This window comes from Eubalaena glacialis, chromosome 11 (assembly GCF_028564815.1).
Source record: "Eubalaena glacialis isolate mEubGla1 chromosome 11, mEubGla1.1.hap2.+ XY, whole genome shotgun sequence".
In the NCBI taxonomy this organism is placed as follows: Eukaryota; Metazoa; Chordata; class Mammalia; order Artiodactyla; family Balaenidae; genus Eubalaena; species Eubalaena glacialis.
The window spans coordinates 22,028,381-22,046,596 of record NC_083726.1 but is presented as its reverse complement, the minus strand read 5'-3'; the positions used below and the strand labels follow the sequence as shown (position 1 = coordinate 22,046,596).

The 18,216-nt window shown below is 38.7% G+C and overlaps 1 protein-coding gene across 5 annotated transcripts in view; it reads right to left on the bottom strand.

The window, feature by feature from the left end:
• The window catches only part of ANKS1B (ankyrin repeat and sterile alpha motif domain containing 1B), a 1,182,139-nt gene extending 1,171,025 nt beyond the window's left edge, over window positions 1-11,114 (bottom strand). For all 5 annotated transcript variants that reach the window (XM_061206227.1, XM_061206228.1, XM_061206229.1 and 2 more), the window contains exon 1: window positions 10,981-11,114. In XM_061206227.1, coding sequence (XP_061062210.1) covers window positions 10,981-11,114 — 134 coding nt within the window. The remainder of the gene's footprint in view (window positions 1-10,980) is intronic.
• Between the last annotated feature and the right edge of the window lie 7,102 nt (window positions 11,115-18,216).

Genomic DNA, 18,216 nt, shown 5'->3' with positions numbered 1-18,216 from the left:
CTTCTTTCTACTATGCCATTTGCTGTTTTTGAAAATGGAGATCTAAGGCATGAAGGAATAAAATGTAATATAGGAAACTTTTTTTGGTACGGGGTAAAACTGAATGAGAGTTCTGAGTTCCAGATAAAAGAAGCCAAAGAATGCCTCATAACCAAGACAGAAAGAAAGGCTCTGAAAAGGGACAGAGGTGCACAGAAAGAGAGGAGGTGAAGGTCCTAACTGCCTTGGTTCCTTGGTTTTTCTACACAGCCTAACACTAGATTTGATGAGGTCCCTGAGTTGTTAATGAGCTCAGTTAAGAACTACGAGCTCAGATTTATCAGCTTGAAAGAGATAAATTATAAAGTTTATTAAGTGAGGACTATGGTGAACACTTTATTTTCCTCCTTTTGTAAGAGGGAAAAAATAAGGAGATATAAATCATACCCATCTGAATCACACCCATCTGACAAGTTATTAGACCACATTTGAAGACAACAGAAGTTATATAACATCAAGTGCCTAAGAAATTTTGGATAAAACAATTCCACCCTGTTTAAGGTGAAAATGATGACTGACAAAGAAATATTTTAAAACATCTTTGACTAACTTAACATTGAATTCAGTTTACTGTTTACGTGCCATCAAGAAACGAATGTAGGACTTCCCACTGGACCTACTTAACCACTGTAGGTCCAGTGGTTAAGACTCCGCACTTCCACTGCAGGGGTCGCAGGTTCAATCTCTGGTGGGGGAACTAAGATCCCGCATGCCACACAGCACAGCCAAAAAAATAAAAATAAATTTAAAAAAATTTTAAAACTTGGTAAATAAAAAAAAGAAACAAATGTAAAGCAAAATACTGCCTATAATGTGAAACTGTATGATGAGCAAAAGCAAAAATAATGAGAACTATGCAAGATCTGAAATACGTTACTATATAATTTTGTAGAAAATGTACTTTCTATTTATATACTGGAATCATATTGGCATTTTCATATTTTAACCAAAGACATACATTGGTCCCTATGGAACAAGGAAGCAACATGGACAATAAAAAGATCTCTGGGATCAGAAAGACCTGAATTTGAATCTTGGATCTGTCACTTACTAGCTTTGTAACTTTGGGCAAGTTATTCAATTTTTCTGCGCTTTTACCCCATATATAAATATGGAGTTAATAATAAATACCTTTCAGAATAGTGATTCCACTTCTAGAAATGTATATTAAGAATAAAATTTTATGGAAAAGATGATTTGTATAACAATGTTCATCAAAATATTACTTATAATAATAACAAGTAAGTTAAAATATCCAAGTATCGAGTATTAAGAGAATGTTTAAGTAATGGTATATACATCACCAGATCAGTGGTTCTCACACTTTACAGAGAACACAGCAATTAAACTAGGGAAGCTTGTAAAATGCATATTCCCAGAACTTATACCCCAAAATTCTGACCTAGTAAGTCTGAGATGGGAATAGGAAATGCATATTTTTAACAAACGACCAGGAGTGATTCTGATGGAAGAGGTCTATGAAAATTCTGCATTAAATGGAATACTATGGTGTGATAAAAAATGATTATGAAGACTTTGGAATAACACTAAAAAAGTTTGATATATTACTAAGCAAAAAATTCAGGATTCAAACTGTACACTCTATCTAATAGCAACTACATTAAACATACATAGGAAAAAGTTATTTTAGCAATAGGATTGGAATGATTTTTACTCTTCTACTCAATTTTCTGAAACACAGTCATGCTATTATCATAAATGAATAAGTAACATATCAAAATTTGAAACAAAAAGTCAATGGATCTCCATGGCCTTCAGATTAAAATTCAAACTCCTAAGGGCAGCACACAAGTACTTCAATCTCCAGACTTACCTCATATCCATGCTCTGTAACAAACTACTTCTAATATCCCACATTATATATATTCTATATTTTCACACACAATTATTAAATATACTGTTCCTTTTGCCTGAAACACCCTTCCTGCAAATTGTCAACCTGACAAACTCCTACTCATTCAACAAGATTCAAGAATCACCTCCTCTCTGAAGTTTCCCCTGACTACTCCTCCAAACAGACTAAAGGTATCTCCTCCTTGCTCCTGGCATTCCTGTAGCATTGTTTGAGACTTCCATTACAGTACATATCACACTGTATTAACTCTTTGTTAAATATTCTCCCATTATTCTACAGGCATTTGTTTGTAATTCTTCACCTTCTCCATTATGTCACCAAAGTTTCTATGAAATTCAGAGTAACAGACCACTCTGGTCACTAGCCAAAGCAAGCCAACAGGAAGCAACTCTGTTCTAGGCTACTCCACCACCATGGAGTTTACCATGCCAAAGAACATCTCTGCATAATTCCTGCAGCTCCCCACAAACAAACTCCCACTCACTCCCATGCCTCCATACTAGAAGTAAAATATCTAAACAAAACAGGGATAATTCTCTAAGTAAATATAGCAGTTTTTTAGTATATTCAAAACATAAGATACTAAATTCAGCATATTTATATGCTACATGAAACATTTCAAATGCAGATTAGTAACTAGAGGTATCAAACAAGGATTCAAAGTGGCTAAATACTAATTTGGGGGGGAAAAAGAAAAAAAGAAAAGAAAACTTTAGTGTGGAAGAACGCTAATTGGGATCCAGGGGACAGAACTTCAAACACCTCCCCAGTAGTGAAACATGGGTTTATGGAAAAAACCTACATATTGAGTAAACTTACAACATGAATTTTTTTAATAATAAGAAAATGGATGTGGAAGAATTTGAATCTAAAACCACATTAGATATTAAAGCTCTTATACAATTCTATTCTATATCTTTGTTATAATAAATGAAAACATCTTAGGAATAATTTCTGGAAATAGGCAAAATATATACCATATGCTGATACCTAAGATCAGTATATAACAGATATCCAATAAAAAGTTCTAGGGACTAATTAAGTAGGAAAAAAAAAAAAAAGGATTTTCCAGCACCAGCCCTATGCTATCCTATTTCTCTTGTCTCCAATCAAATCCCTTTCCCCTTCTACAGCACCAGCCTTGTAAGAAGAAAGGATAAATGACCACCTTTATCCAACCCACTCCTGCAAATCTGAAAAATCCACTCCATCAACTCTGCCATTAGAGTTCCATAGCTTTAGTATTTTGGCCTAAAGTTTTGTTTCCTCTTTAAATGAAAATACTAAAAGAGCTTCCTCTTCCTAAAACCCTTTACCAGTCAATCATACTTCAATATGAATTGTCAGCACCCACAAATAATTGTTGGTGGTGGGGTAAGGTTAGGAAAGGCACAAGGGCACTGAGTCCATGACATGTGAGGAGAAATTAACATTGAGATATGCAGGAAACTAGAGATGATGAAAGCAAACTCTGTAAACGCCACAATTTTGAAGGTCCAATTTTTGTTCTTCTTAATCTACTTGTCACTATACACAGCCCACCCCAACTCTACTCCTCACGCAAAATCTGCTACTCTTGGAGAGGGACAGTTGGCACAAAAACTAGAGGCAGGTTGAACCTGTACTAATTAGAATGGAGAAGAGACTTTCTTTCTAGAAAAAGAAATTTGAGCAGGAAGGGTTAGAGGAAATGGGGTGCAGGGAATAGAAATATCAAGCAGGCAGCAAGAAATGAGGTTGGCTGTTTATGCCCACAACCATCAGTCAAGAGATGATCCAATTTAAGGGCAACAAGTTTAGGCCAATTGTTTCAGCTCACTTAACTAGAAGTAATTAACCACTTTAATTAAAGCTGCTCTCACAACACAATAGAACCCAAACAATTCTACAGCACAACTGAATCAAAATTCATTTTATAGACAGATTCGTAAAGATATGCTGTTAAATAATAAAGCACTATATATAAGAAACACTCTCAGAGGTGAACTTTGGAGATTACAGTAGAAGGAAATGAGGAAAACAAAATTTATCCTTTGACCATATATTTTGATTCACCCTCAAAAAATCACACAATTGCAAGCCTCACCCAGGTTTAACACAAACGTAGAATTCACCTGCTGTCCTACTGACACAAAAGAAGAAAACCGGACGCTAAGAAGAGTTCTTAGATCTGTGTTACACAAAAAAATGCATTGGGCTGTCAACTGGCATTGTGCCTCTGGCTGCCATATGGTTTACATGACCATGTCATCACAGACTAGAGAAAGAACTGGCACACAGATGAGTCTTCTGTGTAAATTCCTGCTTTTTCAAATGTAAGATAATCTCTCATATCAACATATAATGAATAACCAAAACTCATCATATTTTAATTAATTAAAACCATGCTGCAATATGTTCAAAATGGAAACCAAAGACACACTGAAATGCATTAAATGTTAAATAGCTTCAGGTTCTGTAGGTTGAAATTAATCTTTTCTAACCCATGATTTGAATTATAGTCAGCTTCCATTTCTAGTTAAAACTCAGGAAAATGTTCTAAAATAGGCTCTTTGAAAGAATTTTCCAAAATTACCTCAAATGCATAATTAAGTAAATTATTTCAGTATACAACTGAACTAATCAAATTGTGTTTACTGTCACCCGAGAGGTTAAATTGCTAAGGTCAGTAGGCACACTACTGAATACTGTAAGTTTCTGCATTAATGTCAGTGAAGACTTACTTCACTCATCTGCAACTGTAAGAAACCACTGAGATGCACTAGGAATTGGGCGATGTAAAAACAGACAGGTTGAGTAGTCACCAGCTGGTTGTCCTAATTCCCTGCTACACATCAGCCTCACAGTTTTGAAGAGGGAGCTGAAAACCCTTTAGTTGAGAAAGAGGTCAATACCAAAATTCCCTCTCCTCTCTCCTCACTCCCCATCATGCAGCTGGCACTGTTCACTCTGGCAGACACAGCTCCCTGAACATAATGGTGCAATCACCACTTCAAACACCATTACTATCTAAAATAGATAACCCACTTGCAACTTGACTATTTTTATAGATATAACATTTCCATGCAGTTTAACTGCTCTATTTGTGATTTATTCCATTTAACTAATACAGTTTCCCTGGAAATGAGTACCTTATATCGGAGTCCCAATAACCACAATTGCCCAAATAGTTGTGAAAATTACAATACTTCCAAGTTGCCTCTTATCTCCTTGTATCCATCACCAAAAACTTCATGAACTGAATCCTGAATCTGAAAAATTTATAAGCTCTCTGGTTTATATACCTTTGATAACAAGATTATTTTTTCTTCAGTTCTTACTGATATACTTCTTCACATGGGAGTCTTGAGAACTGGATTCCTTATGTTCAACAAGAATTTACAAAATACACTTTACATAGTATTTGACTCTTCGAGGCATTAAGAAAATCAAGTAAATCTGAGGTATTAACAAACTTTTTACTGCTTTATCAAAGTACAAATAATTCTTAATCTAGACTAAAAAAAGAAATAATTTAACACAGTTTAAATGGGAATTATTTTTGTTTAGATTAAAAGGTAGTTATGCTGAAGAGAGAGATTTTAAAAAGCTCTGCAGCTGTCTCATGAAAGATATGTTAAATAAAATGAAACTTCACATATAATATGAAGGAAGAAAAGGAGGGAAGCAACTCAATTTGAGTACTCTAATGAGCTCTGGTGAGCTCAGATTTTTTTAAGGATGAAAGAGGGTGGCGAGAGGTAAAACTGAAAACACAAAAGTGAAGTTGTACACTTGCCCTAGAAAAAGGCTAATGTCCTTTTCAGCTAAGTTTGAAAAAGAGGAGGGAAGTAATAGAAGTTCACTGCTATGACAGCTAATGTAACTTTAATCTCTCACAGAGTAAAACTGTGGATGGTTTTAGACCACAAGAGAATTTCCTAAGACATCTAACAACACCAAGAATCTGATTCTTCCCAACTTCTACTTTGCTCTTATCCCTAGTGAGAATCATTTTCAAACCAGAAAGGATAAACAAATAATGCTAGGAGATTACTGAAGCTCCAAAAAGACAGAGATCATAAGAGACACTTAGCTGCTTTAAATGAATCTAAGTATCCAGACCCAAAAGAATTAGAAGCAAGGGGGTAGAAGGAATTTGCACAATACTAGGCATCATCAATGGTTCGCTATCAGAAACAAGCTATAACAAAGTAGCCTAACTTTCGTGGAATTTATAGACTTACTACTACAGGGGTAGATCAAAGGAATGACAAACAGAACATAATGTGAATATAGAAAGGCAATGGATAAAATACCTCATAATATTCAAACAGATATATTGGAGAGAAACAGCTGGCTAATAGTTCTGTTAAGTGGCTTCGATGTTAGTAGGAAGACCAAGCATAAAGATTGTCATTTTTAAATTTATACCAATCTGAAGAGAGGTTCTTTAGAGGTTTTCATTACACAATACATGTTCGCTGTAGAATATTGGAAAATGCAGATAAGCCAAAATAAATAAATAAATAAATAAATAAATAAATAAATAAATAAAGATCACCCACAATTCCACCATTCAACAAAGAATACTATTTACATTTTGGTGTTTATCATTCCAGACTTCTTAATGTACAGTATAAATGTTCACACACACTTATTCTTTGTTAAAGAAAAGGATCATACTACAAATGCCGTTCTGTAACTTTTTTTTTAATTCAAATATATCAAGTCCCAGTATATTCTATACTGGTCAAATGACACCTAGTGCATTTTGTTCATTTCTGGTCACCACATTTGAAGAGTCATTGAAAAATTTGAGAATATGAAAGAAGAAAAAGAGGGTAGTGAAAAGTATAAAAATGTAAGTTCTTACCACCTATGCTCTATTGCCACATGACAACAGGCTGCTAAAATCTTGGGAAAAAAATAGATTTATAAGAAAACAATATAGCTAAATATTAGCTAAAGAACTGCCCTGGCTACTTTGTATTGACTCATAAAGCCAAACTAGTACCAACTGCTGGAAATTACAGGGAGGTGAATTTCAGCTCAATAAAAGATGAATTTTTTTAATTATTAGAGCAGTCAAAAATGGAATGGATGGATCTAGCCGTTGCAGGGTTTAACAGAACTGGAAAAACTGGTAAAGGATGTTAGAGGTAAATTCTCTAAGTAAGAAGTTGGATGAAAAGGCCCCTTTCCATTTTAAGATTCTGTGGTTCTAATGGAAAACTTACTACAGAAATTTACTCCTAGTATAATGTGAAGCCAAACCCTTAGTAATTAAGGCCTTAAGACAGAGAGTCAACAAAATGGTAAGGAAATGGAGATATTTAGTCTTGATAATGAAAGTAGGAAGAGGTGGCACTAAAGACCTTAAAATTGTTGAAGCATTGTTACATAGAAGTTGAGATTAAATTTATTCTGAAAAGCTCCAAAATTTAAAACTAAAAACAAAATGTAGCAGTTCAACAAAGGAAGATTTCAGCTCAATGGAAGGGAAGGGAAGGTTTACTAATACATTAGAGCTTTCTAAAATGAAAAAAAAAGAATAGAGTCAAGTGCTTTAAAGCTGTGTGAGAAATAACAGCACAATGATGAACACCAATGTGCATTAATTTCTTTATACCTCATTTAATCCTTACAACAGCCCTATATGATAGGTATTATTACTATTTCCACTTCATAGAAGAGCACAGTGAGGCTCAGAAACATATTTATATTTATTCAAGGTCATTTTTACTATTGCTAAAAATCACAGTGTCACCCAAACACACCTGATTCCCCATCATACAGTTACTGCTCACTTAGTAGGTAATATGTGATCAAAAGCATCTTCAGAAAAGTCTTTATCTACTGATCCCTCAAAGGGCAGTCATGAGTTGTTTTTTGGGTTTTCTTAAGCAAAAAAAAAAAAATTTAAGGATTTTTAAATTAAATTATTATTCATAGCAAAAAAGTGTTCAGATTAGACTATCTAATTGGCCATGTACCTTAAACTTCTGCAAATAAAACAGATTCAATGAGTAAGACTTAAGACGCGGTAAGGCAAATCTGAATCACAGAACTTAAAATCTTTGCCATTACTAATTATGTGACCTTAGGCAAGTTCTTAATCTTCCTATCTCTTTAGTCCTTCATCTGAGAAATGAGGACCAACATCTTAAGGTTGATACAAGAATTGAATGAGATGACACACACATTTAGCACAGGTTCCAACCCTATTACTACACAACACAAGTAATAAAGTAGGGCAGGGGAGTACCAAACCTATTCCACAATTCATTCCAAAATAGTTTAAAATTTTGAAGTGTCATTATGTTTGAAGGAAAAGGGATAATTATCTATTATCCTGTAAATAAACTTTTGATGACAATCATTTGTGATATAAAGTGACAGCTAAATAAAATGTGCCTTTTTAGGAATTTCATTTTATGCAAAGAATCACCCAAAGAATATAATTTCAATTCTCATTTTCTTCAAAGGCACTGCTTTAGTTATTTATTCAGTATGAGATAGATAAATGCAAGTTTAAAGGTTATTGGTTTTGATTTTGATGTTTTACAGCTTGGTTCAAACTACTCTAATGAACACACTTTTTTTAGGTTTTTTGTTTTGTTTTGTTTTGTTTTCTATGTGCATTCTCATTGTAGAGCTACTATTGCTACCTCTGACAAAACCAGCAAAAGAGAAAACCTCTCATTCAAGAAGTACATTGGGGTCAAAATTTTGATGTTTTATTTATGTTTACCAACATTAAATAGTTGCTATTCTATTCCTAAAATTTGACATCTATTCTTTTTTTTAAATGGCACAACTGAGAAGGTATTTAAAATATGTTTACCTTTAAGTTCTATCACAAAGATAAGCTTTTTAAAACACCATTAATCTCAATGAAATTAATCAAAATTCTCACTGTTCTCAAAGAATTCTTTAGTGTTTTTCCAAAGAAATTGATTATTTTTAGAAACCTCTTTCAGGATATAGGTTTCTAGCCATAATTATTTTTATCACTGATATGATCCACTGGCAAACATACTTATTTTACCTGCAATTTAAAACTATAGCCAAATAAACTGCTTCTGTATACACTACCTGTGACTAAGGGCAGTACTAGAGCTATAATCTGAAATATGTACACATTGTCTACTTGTGATTTTTTTTTATGACTTCTAAGCTCTTTACATGCCACAGTTGAAAACCAGAAGTACTTAACTTTCTTTTGACCCTTATTTGTATCATCAGTAAAATTAGAAATGATAAATGATACTCTATTCTTTGTCCAAAGTATAGAGCCAAATGAGAAATATACAAAGAAATTTGAAGTACATGTTTTAAAAACATATTTCAATTTGATACTTGTAAAAAATTTTTTGGAGGATGTGATTTAGCTCTTTGGCCAGTCTTTGTAGAAGAAGACATACATACTCACAACAGCAATGACATCCAAACTCAGTCCTTTACCTTACATCTCCTTTCCCTCATATCTCCTAAAGAGAGCAATCTGGAAGGGGCTGGCATTATTAGATTCAAAATCCCCGATGGAGTTACAGAGAGCAGAGCTATTTTGAAAAATTAAAACAGTGACATGGCAACAGTCCAGATAATAAAATGAGTCAAGGTTCTACAGGACGTAGAAAAAATGAAAAGAAGTGCCATCTACTTGTGATTGAAAGTGAAAATTACTCAACAAGGGAGTACACACAAGAGGCATCACTTCTAAGACTTAATGAAAAAAATGTCCCATAAATATTCATTGTTCTGAAGTGAACTGTCATTCCAATAAAATGTCATTGTCAACAAGTATAGATGATCACGTGGAGCTTTCTAAAATCCTATCAACTATTTTCCAACTAAAGTCATTACACTGTAATAGAAATATTCTCATTTACCCTATTGGCCAGGACTGTAAATAACTGCTTTATCTGACCACCACAACATATGAAAACTTGTGTAAAGAACACAATGTCATCACCCAAAAGTTTGTATTAAGCACCTGTCAAGAGTAGCAAGAAACAGTTTTTAAAAACAAAGAAAATCATTTGAGCTTAAAAAATTTTTACAAGTACAGTTCAGCTGTCTAAGAGATGTTTTAGGGTGAAGATATGAATGATGATTGATGCCTCCAAAAATATCCAGGGTAAACTGAATAGCCATGATTTTAGAAACTAAATAGCTTTCCTTGAATTTTATCTAGTGAATATTCTTCAGGCTTCCTCCCTCACAACTGATTTCATTTGCCCATCAAACAACGTTTAATTGTTTTTTCAAATATGCAAATCAACCCTGCTATTTCCAAGGTACTGCCTGCTGAATAAAGACCTTGACTTTTTTAAAAATGTCATCTTAGAAAGATTCTCCAAGCAATATTAGTCTCACCTGGAACATCTTCCCATTAAAAGGCCTCTACTATATTCCATATACACTTTCCCAATCCCGACCTGGCATCCTTCATCCTGAGATATAATAACCAAGTTTCACTCAGCCATGTCCAGGTGGCTGAAAGTGCTGCTGGGGCTGCCTAACCTGCCTCATCAAGTTTTACACACACCCGGTACTGATGACATCTCATCAGAAGGTTCACTTTCTTCATTTTGGGGGATCATATCCCACAGCACAGCAAATGCCTTCTGCAAGAGAAGGGTAGCAGCAACCAAAGGCTGTGGCTTTCGCAGAATAATTGCACGCACGCAATACTTCTTTGCCAATTTCATTTAAGTAGACAAAAAAAAAAAAAAAAGGCCGGGTTCGAAGCAGAAAATATATAATAAACACTGATGTAAAGCGAGTGAAACGCAGAAATTCTTCCAGCAACACTAGTACATGTATAAGTTCTGCACCACAGCTCAGAGAAAAGTAGCTACCGACGCATTGATGGAAGGCTATCTTAAAATTACTCAGAGAATCTAAGGCATCAATCTGACCGGGAGGTTCATGCCTCCTCTCCATACACACATTGTTTTCCTACCTAATTTAAGAATGAATCGCTGGCAGCCACCAGGTGCAATAACCATGAGGAGCAGGACGTATCCATCACAATGCACAACGAGGTGTGCAGACCCGGAGCCGGTTCCAGTCCTTACCTTAGCAGATTAGACAGGGGCAGGGGTCCGGATCCACCGCCCAGGATCCCTCCTTTCCTGCCAGACAGGAGTTTCTCCACCAGAGCCACATTTCCAGTGCGAGCAGCTTCCAACAGCTCCTGGTCCTTCCCCATAGTCTCTCGCCGACTCCCTCACAGAGTCCTTTCCCCTTCGGGTCCTCCTCCCCGCCCACCCCCACTGCCCCCAAATCCAGGGCCCTCCCCGCCCCACCCTAAGATAATGCCAGAGCTTCAGCACCGGGAGATGCGTGCAGCCCCCAGCCGGGGACACCACTCTCCGCTCCTCTTCGCGGCGCAGCTTTCACAATGAGAATCAGACCATGTCTTGGAAGAGGGTCTGGCCGAGCTGGGAGCTGCGACGCGCCCTCACAGCCACTCCTCTGAATTCCCGAGGCCTGGTTCCCGCGGGCGGGGCGTGAGGGGGTGGGGACCGGGGGTGCTTTTGAGGAGCGGGAGGAGGATGGTGAGGAGTGAGGAGGTCGGAGGAGGAGACGGAGACCGTCCTCGGCTGAGCCCGAGCACCGCGAACGCCCGCGGCGGCGGCGGCGGCCCGCGCGCCCTCGCGCCCCGGCCCGGGTTCTCCTCAGCTTTAGCGCCCGGCCCGCTCGGCGGTTAAGGCGGCGGCGTCCGCGGCCCGCGGCGGAGAGGAGCGCGGCGGCGGCTGCGGCTCTAGCGGCCGCGGCCCGCGCCGAGGCCGGACGGTGAGGACGAGCCGCGGCGGGCGCGTGCCGAGGGCGGCGGTGGCGGAGGCGGCTCGGGGATGGGATAGGGAGGGCGGACGCCCGGGTCCGTCGGCTGCGGCGGCGGCAGCTCCGAGGCCTGACGCCCGGGGCGGCCGGCGCGCGGGGGGCGTGTGCGCGCGGGCAGGTGCGGCCAGTGAGTCCGTCCCGAGTTGGGGGGGTGGGTGGGGAGGGGAGGAGGTGGGTGGGGAGGGGAGGCGGTGGGTGGGGAGGGGAGGCGGTGGGGGGGAGGGGAGGCGGTGGGGGGGAGGGGAGGCGGTGGGGGGGAGGGGAGGCGGTGGGGGGGAGGGGAGGCGGTGGGGGCGGGGCGCCGGGACGAGATTCTCCTGGTTTTCGTGGGCGGGGACCCTCCTTCTTACAGTCTCCTTGGGAGAGGTTTAACCGTGTGAGGACTGGAGTTCTCCGGGCCGCTGCGATTCCTCAGCCGCGCGGGCGCCGGCGCCACGCCTCGGGTCAGTCACGACGCGTGAGGAAAATCCTCCATGTCCGGGATGGGAGGCTGGTGATGCTGGGAAGGAGCCCTTCTGCCACCGCTTCTGTCGGTGTCCGGGTGACTGGACCGGTTTTCGTCCTTCCGTTTACCTCCAGAGACGACTGAGACCTGCCCTTGCTTAGAAAGAAGAGGTTTGTTTTATTCTAGTTTCTGTGACACTGGCCACTGAATGGTTTGTGACTGTTCCAGTTTTTCTAAGGTCTTTCATCAGTCCTCTATTTCAGTTGGGCTTTGAGGATCTGCTGACTTGTGAAAATACCAGGAAAAAGGCTCTCATTGAAAATTCTAACACATTCACACAGGGAAAAAATATAAATGAGCATGGATTAGACACCCACTTTAATTTGCATATTCATCAGCAATTCATTGTGCATGGTTGGCTTGATTTTGTTAGCTGCTCTCCTTGCCCGCGATGGAGAACACGCATTTATTTTCTTTTGAAACTTCCTGTGACACCCTGTGCGTTGCCTTGCCCTTGGAATAGACTTCATAAATGTTAACTTGTTGATAATCAGTTGGGAGGAAAGGGACATAATGGGCACTATCCTCACAACAATTCAGTGAACTGGGTATTACTACCATATATCCATTTTGGTAATGAGGAAATAGTGGGTCAGAGGGTTAATTAAATTTCTCAAGATGCTGCACATAGTAAGTGGCTGACAGAACTGGACCACAGAACTGACTCACTGCTAGCCCGTGCTCTTCCCCATATACCTTACTGCCCCCATGAAAAAATAAAATGGACAGACAATAATTATCACAGACATTTGATGAGCGGTTACTAGGTACCAGGTACTATGCTAAGTTTTTTTCATGTTATCTCAGCCTTCATAACAATCCCATGAGATGAGTACCATTTTTATCCTTATTTTACAGATGACAACACTGATTAGTCCAAAATCATGGAGCTAGAAAGTGAGCCAAGACTCAAATCCATGACTGCCTGCTATAGGCGGAAATTTTAAGTAAATAACTGGAGAAAACTTAAAGGACATTCAGAGATAAGTAACAACAAATGTATATGTTAACATTTTTTAATGAAATTTAGTATTCTGAGATTTTATTTGAATGGTTCAAAGTGTTAGGTATATTGTGGTTGCTTATGGGAGGCTTCCTGAAGGAAGTAGATTTTGAGCTAGTGGGTTTTTGTTTTGTTTTTGTTTGTGAATCTGTTTTAATAATAATATGATATTATATATGATAATAATATGATCCCTGATATACTGGGACTAGCAGACCAGTTAAAGAAACAAGAGGTAAGGAGCCATTAATTTCATTTTGAAAATGGCGCACAGAAATCCTTCTTCCACTTTCCTAATGGTGCCACCTAAGCAAAACACATGTATCCCAGAATATACTATAAGTATTCAGTTGGTCAGAGCTAAAAATAACCCACAATTTTGAGAAGCAACAATGTTTCATCATGGCTGAGTTAGTGATCAGGAGGGTCAACCCCCAATGGGAAACCATTAGTAATGATTTATTCCAAGAATCAGTTCCACAGTTCCAGGTACTCTAGTGGTATATGATACTCCAAGCCAGTTTTCAACTTCAAACTCTTTGTTTGTAGTTACATCATAGTTTCTTGTTGAAGAAGACAAAGACTTGACTGCATGGGAACTAACATGCAAATTAAAAGTGAAAACATTCTTCCAAAAATCTGGAGAGGCCAAAAAAAAAAAATTCAGATTTTTTTAAACATCCAGATTTCATCAAGGTATTTTGCAGCTGTGTGTAGTGGAAAGAGCCAGAAAATCTTGGGAACCAATTGCACAGGCTAGATCTCAGTTGGCACGTATGTAAAATGAAGTTATGTCTGATGGTCTCCACTGGCCTTATATTGTATGCCTGTGATGAAATATGGTCTTAGTCCATTAAGTTATATGCATAATTGAAGCTAGAAATCAAGTATGGGGATAAATTTGAGATCAATTTCTATTCTGTTTTAATAACAAAAATAAAAATATATTTATTCTCCACATTTTTCTAATTGAACCTTTTTTTTTCATCAAAATCTATTTTGTTATTCTCAATGGACAGTATTAATTATAGTAAATGTATATATGTACCAGGAACAATACTAGAGTATTTTTTCTCTTTTTATTTATTTATATATATAACATATTGTATATATATACACATGTTATATATATTGTATATATATATATCATTATACATGTATATTACATATTGTTAGATATTATTGTATATATGTTTTATATACACATACAAACCAGTCACGATTAAATGAGACAAAGTAAAGAATCTAGTATTGTTCCTGGTACATAATAGCATAATATATATATACTAGATATTATAATTCCTGCAGAAGCTCTGAATCCCTTACTCTAAAGTCTGATATACACAGATGTAATTCTGTATACTTTTTAGCAAGTTGAGAATTATTGCAAGTCACTCCTCTTGGGGTTGACTAATAAAAGAAGGGACTAGGGGTTGAGACTAGAAAAGGGAGATAAAGCAGAAGACAAAGCAAGTATAAGAAGCCTTTGGAAACATAAAGTGAAGGAACATGAATCAAGATCAATCTTAGAACTGCATACCAAGGTCTGTTTGCAGTGAGGAAGAGGAGAAGATGATGTCTTATAGCATCAAGTTATCAGCTGAGCTAAGATAGGATAACTCTGTTATTTAGGGAGTGGATTTGGAAAATATCTACTTTCTCCATCTTGAGCTCTACAGTTACTCTGCATAACTGGGACTGTGATAGGCTGTGGGACAGAAGTTAGCAGCTCCAGGTTACAGAATACTATGAAGATATTAGGCATCTGAATAGAACACCAAGTTCTTGCTTTCTGCATTCCATTTAAGTTTGTCTCCTCATGCCTACATGGCACAAACTTTGCCCTTCATCGTCTTCCTGAGGAAACCCAGACACCAAGCATATCATCATGTTTGCAGTCTTTCTGAATTTATGGTCATGAATGTTGAAGGCCATGGAATGTCAATCACCCATCTTCTCCAGGTTCTAACCGACTGAGAATAGACACAAGGAACCAAATGAGCATCTCATTAGAGTGTCATCTTTATTACCTGGATGAGGTAAGTATCTAATATCCCACAAAGTGCAGGGATCCATACTAAAACTAGACCGAAAATGAGACTAGGAACTTCCTCTCTGTAAATGTGCACCCTGAGACCTGCCTGTGGAGAAAGTTAGATCTGAAAATTCGTATAGCCAGCCAGCCTAAAGCATGTCTCACAAATGGAATCAGAAGATCAGAGAGAATGATAGGTTTCTAGGGCTGCCTTTGGAAAGCATCCTGAGATAGGTACTGTTGCCCAAGTATGCCCACCATCTTGTTACGTAGCAGAAGAAAGCCCACTGCCCTTCTTAGTGATCCATGAGACAGGCATTGCAAGAGAGAAAGAAAGCCAGCATTGAACCTGTATCTTGTTTTAAAGGAAAGTAATCCCACCCACTGGTAAAGTGATTCCAATGGAAGCAAGTAGGGAAAGAAAGCAAAAGTGGGTTTCCCTGGTGGCGCTGTGGTTGAGAATCTGCCTGCCAATGCAGGAGACACGGGTTTGAGCCCTGGTCCAGGAAGATCCCACATGCCGTGGAGCAGCTAAGCCCGTGTGCCACAACTACTGAGCCTGTGCTCCAGAGCCGGTGAGCCACAACTCCTGAAGCCCGCACGCCTAGAGCCTGTGCTCTGCAACAAGAGAAGCCACCACAACGAGAAGCCCGCGCACGGCAATGAAGAGTAGCCCCCGCTCGCCGCAACTAGAGAAAGCCCACGTGCAGCAACGAAGTCCCAATGCAGCCAAAAATAAATAAATAAAATAAATATATGAAAAAAAAAGAGCAATATAAAAAAAAAAAAAAGAAAGCAAAAGTGTTTGCTATAATACAATTCCCTCTTGGAAAAAGGAGCAGAAGTTTCTTCCCCCCTAGGGAAATTTGATGTGGAAAAATAAGGGTTTCCCCCAAGACCATCACATCACACCGCACAACATTCCACCACCATCCTGCTGATTCTATCATTAACTTCCTCCTCTCTCATAGCCCCCCTGCCTATGTGCTACTACCTTTGAAAACCTGTGTGCCCCACAGGTGACCCAGTACACAGCCCACTGAAAAATGTAGTCTTGTCTCCAAACTATTTCTCACAGAGAGAAACCCCTGAAATGCCAAAAAATAAATTTTTACCATCTCTATTTATTTTCCACTGAGGAAAAGAGCTAGCATCCTGATAAGCCTATTACACAATCTCTAGAGGGTTGACTAAGAAGACACAAAGAATGTAATATGCACTTTTGGAATCTCATCTCATGTTTCTCAAGGGCTAATACCTCCTTCTTACACCCCATCCTCTACTTCTGTCTTTCTCCTACACATGGGTCACAAACTTTTTCATTAAAGGGCCAGAGAGTAAATATCTTCAGCTTTGTGGGCCACACAGTCTCTATCACACTACTCAACTCGCCATTGTGGCATGAAAGTAGCCATAGGCAATATTCAAAACAAACGGAGTGTGGCTGTGAACCAATAAAACTTTATTTATGTATACTTAAATTTGAATTTTGTATAATTTCCACGTGTCACAAAATATTCTTCTTTTGACTTTTTTTCAACCATTTAAAAATGCAGGGACTTCCCTGGTGGCGCAGTGGTTAAGAATCTGCCTGCCAATGCAGGAGGCACGGGTTCAATCCCTGGTGTGGGAAGATCCCACATGCCGCGGAGCAGCTAAGCCCATGCGCCACAACTACTGAGCCCACGCGCTGCAACTACTGAAGCCTGCGTGCCTACAGCCCATGCTCCACAACAAGAGAGAAGCCACCGCTGTGAGAAGCCCACGCACTGCAACGAAGAGTAGCCCCCGCTCGCCGCAACCAGAGAAAGCCCGCGCAGCAACGAAAACCCAACGCAACCAAAAGAAATAAAAGAAAAAATAAATAAAAATGCAGAAACCATTCTTAGTTTACTGGCCATATAGGCCATGGGTAGGTTTTGGTCAATGAGCCATAAGCCTACTGATTTAGGAGTGACTTATTCTAAAGCCCTTTTGGGGGATACTTCTTTGCTTGGCCTGATTGTTTAGAGGGGGGCGGAGGGCAGGAGCCTGGAATCAAATTATCCCCTCAGGCAGCCAAATATGCCCAGCCTGGGCAGAAAGGAATGCTTCCCATCAGCAAATCATCTCTAACTCTCTCATAGCTCAAGAAAGATCCTTTCTTGAGCAGAAGACTTGTCTCCAGAGGAGATACTTAAACTGAGACTTGAGAGATATATGGCAAAGGGAAGCAGGAGGTGGAAAAAGAGTGTTCCATGAAGAACACTGTTTGGAAATCTGTACACTTTGCTCTTTAGAAGGCAGTTGGGAATTATACTCTCAGAACTAAATCCCTATGTTACCTCCTGCCATCTTTTGCTTTACCTCTGCTCCTATCTTGTAATAATTCACTCACATCTCCCAATCATGTTTGTATTATTTATGGAATTTAAGTGTATTATTGTTATTGAATGTTCTAAATTTCAAAATTACATAAAGTATTATACAAATACTTTTTCTAAAAATGAAGTTGCTTTTTCACTTGCGTATGTTCTCTGATGCTTTTTTTTTTTTTAATAGGAGTTCTTTTCCCCTTTTTTTTTAAAGTCTTTATTGAATTTGTTACAGTATTGCTTCTGGTTTTTTTTATGCTTTGGTTTTTAGGCTGTGAGGCATGTGGGATCTTAGCTCCCCCACCAGGGATTGAACCCACACCACCTGCATTGGAAGGTGAAGTCTTAACCACTGAACCGCCAGGGAAGTTCTTCTGATTCCTTTTTTAATTGGTGATATTTGCCCACTTCAAAGGAGCTTCCCTCCTTCTTCATATGAAAAAAAAACCAAAATAAATAAACCATGGCTTGTACGTTTTTTAATGTCTATTTATACTTTATGGATCAATGAAAAGGAATGGGAGTTAGCTGCATGAAACAACTTGAAAATAAAGCTAAGCTGAATGAGAA